The sequence below is a fragment of the Aristolochia californica genome, unplaced genomic scaffold (genome assembly GCF_029961685.1).
Source record: "Aristolochia californica isolate CCGP_79_NKW_82.1479 unplaced genomic scaffold, dmAriCali1.0.hap1 SCAF_9, whole genome shotgun sequence".
Taxonomy (NCBI): Eukaryota; Viridiplantae; Streptophyta; class Magnoliopsida; order Piperales; family Aristolochiaceae; genus Aristolochia; species Aristolochia californica.
This window is the reverse complement of record NW_027182290.1, coordinates 355,197-361,202: the sequence shown is the minus strand read 5'-3', so window position 1 is coordinate 361,202 and position 6,006 is coordinate 355,197. Positions and strand designations below refer to the sequence as shown.

Below are 6,006 nucleotides of genomic sequence, written 5' to 3'. Positions count from 1 at the left end.
CCAGGTTCTGCTTGCTTGACCATTCAATGTTGGAACAAAGATGAGTTAATGGCTAAGATTCCTGCTGCAAGAATATTGTATTACATATTGCACGAAAAGAGCAAAATCAATTAGCACTGCTCATCACAATTTTTTGCTTTAAACGCCAAACATCAGTATGTCAAAATTGAATATCCTATCTTTAAAACCCAACCATGCTGCTAAGTAGATTTGTTCTTCCTTCAGATTTATAATTTATACAACAAAAAAAAAGTTGATTTTTTTTTTTGTTTTATTTGGTGTTAAGTCTTATGTAAAACTTGTGCAAGTCTCTTTCTTGTATTTATCGCTTCAGATAGGGCTGCAAGCAGACAAAGGAGGACCATTGACCTCTTGTACTAATTTCTAAGTGGAATCAGATTCATTCTTGAGCGTAATCATTCCACCCAAATGTGCTACAACTGAAGCTCCGAGAACACGATTCGTTCAAAGGTTCGAACAATTTTTTCAGGGGGTGCGACGTTGCTCCGCATAGAGACACCTTTTCTAAACTAGGGCTACGATTCGGTCAAATCACGTTCGATCTCCAAGGAAAACCAAATCAATTCGATATGATAATTAATTTTGAAACCTGATCAGATCTACCTGACCCGCCTTGGATTATGAGAGTTTAGGTTGGCCGGGTGCGGAGCCGGTCGAGTTGTGGGTCGAAAACCCGATGCCCTGATCTGATTCGACTTCCCAATAGAAAAAACCGCAACTGCCAGAAAAAAAAACCAGCAATTTAAGGGGTTGTCCATAATTCCTCCTACCTAAGCACTTCCCCTCTTACCTTTTCTCCATTATGTGCTAGATTCCGAAAGTCGCCCCAAAAGCATTAGAGCACAACACTGTGTAAGTGGTTCAAGTAAAAAAATGAGTAAAAGCGAAAGTGAATTCGCTTTTACTCTCGTTTCACTAGGAGGAGATGGGTGTGTGCCCGTAGGAGGGTGTGTTCCTCGTAGTCGGGTTTTCGTAGAGAAGCGTTGAGAAGAAACAAAAGGGTGATGAAAAACGCTGGCTGAAAGAGCCCTTGAGAGGCGACGATATAGATCTTGCAGAGGCCAACATGGTTAAAGACGGAAAGAACGAGGATGGAAAACAAATAGAAGTTCCCTAGGCTGAAGCGCAGGAGCTAGCTGATGGAGAAAATGAGGGTGGACAGGCCACATCGAATTGAAGTCGCGAAGGAGATGACACTTCCTGGTCTTGTGGTGGAAGATGGAAAAGAAACGAGGAGCGTGATCTCATGAGGGTGATTATGTTTATTTATCAGTCATATTAAAATATATATATCTAGTGACACCGGAAGACATCATACATGTAGCTTACACGAGGACAACACATGTACCTAGTGCCTAAATATAATATCCTTATTTCCTGTTTTCGTCGACATCATAATCTTCTTGTGTCTGCCGATGGAGATCGATCCCTGCATCTCCATCTGCTCAGAAATCCTTGAGGAGTTTCCTGACCTGCTCGAGGGTGACGAAGAGGATGATGGTGAAGGGACCCTGGCGGGAAATGGTGGGGATGAAACCTTTGTAGAGGGCAAAGGGTCCCTCTGCTTTGACGGTCTTCATGGCGCAGTCGAGGGCTCCCTTGTAAGGCATCTCTCCGTCTGGACCGGGCTTCATGTTCATCACCCTGGTCTTGATCACGTCCACCGGGTTCGAGGACACCGCCGCCACGAAACCCGCCGCGAAGCTAGCCGTGACATGGGTCCCCAGGCCGTCCTTCATCACCCCGCGCTTTAGGATCGTCTCCTTGATCTGGTCGTACGACGCCAGTTGCGACGCCGTCACGATCATCGCACGGTTCACCGTCAGAGACGACCCCCGCCAAAGGCTTCTCAGCCCCTCCGACTTCGTCATCTGGCCGATCGCGTCCACCACGCTCTTGTAGTTGCGGCGCTGCGCCACTGGAAGCCGTCCGTCAGCTTGCATCCGCACCATCGCCACATCGGCGGGGTTCCCCACCGCGGCGCCTATCCCGCCTGCGATCAGCCCCGCCGCGACCTTCTTCGTCAGCGGGATGGTCTTCGTCTCCGGGTTCGTCCACCGGTTCTTCAGAATCTCGTACAGCCCCATCCGCGTCGTGGAGTAAAGAGTCTGCCGGAGCATCGTAGCTGACACGCCGGAGAAGAGGGCGGGAACCCCCTCGGTCCGAATAATCCGGATACCCACGGAGACGAGTCCTACCTTTGGCTGCTGCAGCGGCGGGGGAAGCGGCATGTTCACGGCAGTCGCTGCCCCTTCAATGTTAGGGTGGAAAGCGAGGGCCGGACGGAGCGGCGGAGCAACAGCCGCAGATTCCCCCTGAAGCTGCATTCGTACCTTAATCAGGTCGAGCGGATGGGTCGAGCACCCCGCCACGATTGATGCGATGCCTCCTTCAACAAACCCCTTCAAACCCATCTCAACAACCCCTCCTCTTTTCCTCTCTCACCTGAAGGAAACTCGATCAAATGCCTCCGAGATAAAAGTCTCAGAAGAAGAGCCAAAAAGCCCCAAATCAAAACCCCGAAGTCAAGAACAAGAAGCCGAGTTGGAATTGGGTTTCATCTCACAGGAAACCAGGAGATGAGAATGAAGGCCGAAGGCAACGGAAGAAGAGTGCGGAACGTTGGGCCGCTGAGACATATGCTGAAGGGAAGTGGAATGGAAGAAAGATGGTTCCGTGATGCAGCCTCCAGACTAGTATATATATAGCCAGAAGAGAAAACGGGTTTCGAATTTCAATGTCCATATTTTACTGCAGGTATGTTCCCAAAGGGGGGAACGGAGGAGGAAATCACTAGGGTGGGTGGCTCAGAAGAATGGCGGAGAAGGAAGAGAACAGATGCTGAAGCCAACGGTGCAGTGGGCCCCTTCCTGCTGTATACATCAGACGGTGGATGATGACTCGTTCTTTGCTTGACTTGGTTTAACGGCCTTTAAAAGCCTTGTTGGCCACTCGCCTCTATGCAAACCCTAACGGCTGGTGACTGATTAGGTTAGCAACTTCTCAAGGCCGACTCCTCTTAATTAATAATTATTATAATACTCTTAAAAAAATTCTTCAGTAATCCACGTAAGCAACCAGGCAAGATATCTTAATTGATGGGATATGGTATCAGGACCGAACAAGTGGGGGGTGGATGTGAAGTGATTTTAATCTCGTATTTATACTCTTGTTTGGATTAGTAATTGAGAACAAAATACATACTCTTGCAGGCCCTACTTGAAGACAAGCATTTCAACCATTTTCCATTTTTTAATTTTCTTTAATTTGAAATATTGAGGAGGGCCCGGTCAAGGTCCCCTACTCGCCTTTTCCAAGCCGACCCAGCCAAGCTTCCTCCTGAGTGAGACGCCAAACGCTGATCGCCAAACTCAGGCCGCGATTCCCTCACGCGCAACGTAAATAACCGTGTTTTGACCGTCATCCACGATGCCAAGCAAATTAAATGGACACTTTCCCGTTTACTTTTCTAGAAATGGTATCGACGAAATGCCGTGGCCCCCCTTCCTCCCTGGAGTCTCACCTGCTTCCTTCTTCTTTCCCTTTTCCAACTCTCCGCGGGCGCGTCTCCTCTTCCTTCCTATAAATACATGCCCGTCTGCCTTTTCTTACTCCATTGACAACTCACTCTCTCTTCTCTTTCTGTCTGATAAATTTAGCCTACAAGTGTTTATTTCCGTCTATTCATTGGCACTGCGATCCCCAATCCGGCTACTCGAAATGGGTCTCAAGGGATTTGTTGAAGGAGGCATCGCTTCCATTGTTGCCGGCTGCTCAACACACCCACTGGATCTCATCAAGGTCCGCATGCAGCTCCAGGGTGAGGCGATGGCTGCGCCGCAGCCTGCTCCCGTCCTCCGCCCTGCTCTTGCTTTTCAGTACCCCCATATTGGCGGCGCTGCAGCGGCGGTGGCGCCGACCATGAATATCCCTCTTCCTCCGCCGCCCAAGGTGGGTCCCGTCTCTGTGGGTCTCCGGATAATTAAGACGGAGGGAATGCCAGCTCTCTTTTCTGGTGTGTCGGCGACGGTGCTCCGGCAGACCCTATACTCCACCACCCGAATGGGACTCTACGAGATTCTGAAGAATGGGTGGACAGACCCAGAGACGAAGACCATCTCGCTGGCAAAGAAGGTCGCCGCGGGGCTGATAGCCGGTGGAATCGGCGCCGCGGTGGGGAACCCTGCCGACGTGGCGATGGTGCGGATGCAAGCTGATGGGAGACTTCCCGCGGCGCAGCGCCGCAACTACAAGAGCGTGGTGGACGCGATCGGGCAGATGAGGAAGCAAGAGGGGCTGAAAAGCCTCTGGCGGGGGTCGTCGCTGACGGTGAACCGTGCGATGATCGTGACGGCGTCGCAGCTAGCGTCGTACGACCAGATCAAGGAGACAATTCTTGAGCGCGGGGTGTTGAAGGACGGCCTGGGGACCCACGTCACGGCCAGCTTCGCGGCGGGGTTCGTGGCCTCGGTGGCCTCCAATCCGGTGGACGTGATCAAGACCAGAGTGATGAACATGAAGCCCGGTTCAGATGGAGAGATGCCTTACAGGGGAGCCCTTGATTGCGCCATGAAGACCGTCAGAGCGGAGGGACCCTTTGCCCTCTACAAGGGTTTCATTCCCACCATCTCCCGCCAAGGTCCCTTCACCGTCGTCCTCTTTGTTACCCTCGAACAAGTCAGAAAACTCCTCAAGGATTTCTGAGCGTCATCTGATTCAGATGACAACGATGATGACGAAATCAATATCTTTATACTTCTTCTTGTGTTACAAAAAAAAACCATTAAACTAAATCCCGTAATCACTCCCGTAATTCTTTGATTACGGTTACCTTCCTCAAATTTGGGAGGAGGATTGAATTATAGAACTATATTTTTTTACGAGGAGGATTCCATTATTAGAAACGAGTCCCGTGATTGAATGGTATTCATGAAGAAGACTAGTGATGCTTCTCCGCATCCTGGTCATGTTTAGAACAGTGGAGCTTGGATACCTCGTTAGTGTACGTTGTTTACTGGTTATATTCTTTGTTTTCAATAAATCCAATCCATTTTGATCTAAACCAAGAGAAGGATTTGCTTAAAACTAAAGAGCATCTAGAACCAATAGATGAAACACATGGTGGAAGGATTCTACGGATGCTCACTTCCGAATGAACTAGTTAAGCAAACTACCACTACTGGAACTAATGGAAACTACAGGTACGGAAACTACAGGTACCCACTTCTACAAACTGCGGAATTTGTCTTTAACATAAATGCCATTCGGCTACTCACTGAACCATGAAAGCAAAAGCCAACTGCTCTGACATTCGACATGAACAGGTCTTTTCTTCGCGCTTCCGTCAATTTTGGGGTTTTCTTTCCAGATGAACTGGCAAAGTGGGTCATGAACCATTCATTGAATAAGCGGAAAAGAGAGGAAAATGTCAAAGAGATGTCAGCGTTTGAACATGCCTGGATTACTTTCAACAAAGATTAATTAAAAAAATGGGACTCTTACTTCAAATAATTGTGAAGAAAAAGCAATCGTTCTCTGTTTCCAATATGTCATATCAAACCGACACAAATTGCCGCATTCGTCCCCTCCTGCACTAGATGCAACCTGAACTGGATCCGCTTGTCAATTTGAACTTATTACAATGTCCGGGACAGCTTCCATAATGCATCTTATCAGTTATGAATTTTTTAAATGATTTCTTCTCTGTTAGGTGCGCTTCTTCGTTAAACTTTGGATCCTCACATAATGGAATATGGAGCAAGAAAGCTGGATCTCATCAGAAGAAAACGGTTCCCCACTTTCCCTTGACCGCTTTCAACAATACCCTCTACTACTATCGACAGGAACTGAGTAGTTTTATTTACAGCATCGACAATCCATGACCAGGACTCACCCACCAAATCTTCATCTCCTTTTATCTGCGTAAAACATTATAATCTATAAGATTCTCAAGCAAGTGATTTACTTGAAATGTAAAGCAAGCAG

At 48.2% G+C, this 6,006-nt stretch overlaps 2 protein-coding genes across 2 annotated transcripts; one reads left to right on the top strand and one right to left on the bottom strand.

The window, feature by feature from the left end:
- Window positions 1-1,268: 1,268 nt before the first annotated feature.
- LOC137940355 (mitochondrial uncoupling protein 5-like) lies at window positions 1,269-2,803 on the bottom strand. The gene has a single exon (XM_068785381.1). The coding sequence runs from the start codon at window positions 2,433-2,435 to the stop codon at window positions 1,467-1,469; it is 969 nt and encodes a 322-aa protein (XP_068641482.1). The 5' UTR covers window positions 2,436-2,803; the 3' UTR covers window positions 1,269-1,466.
- Window positions 2,804-3,585: 782 nt separating this feature from the next.
- Window positions 3,586-5,074, top strand: LOC137940354 (mitochondrial uncoupling protein 5-like). The gene has a single exon (XM_068785380.1). It carries the CDS (start codon window positions 3,742-3,744, stop codon window positions 4,723-4,725), a length of 984 nt encoding a protein of 327 aa, XP_068641481.1. The 5' UTR covers window positions 3,586-3,741; the 3' UTR covers window positions 4,726-5,074.
- Window positions 5,075-6,006: the final 932 nt, after the last annotated feature.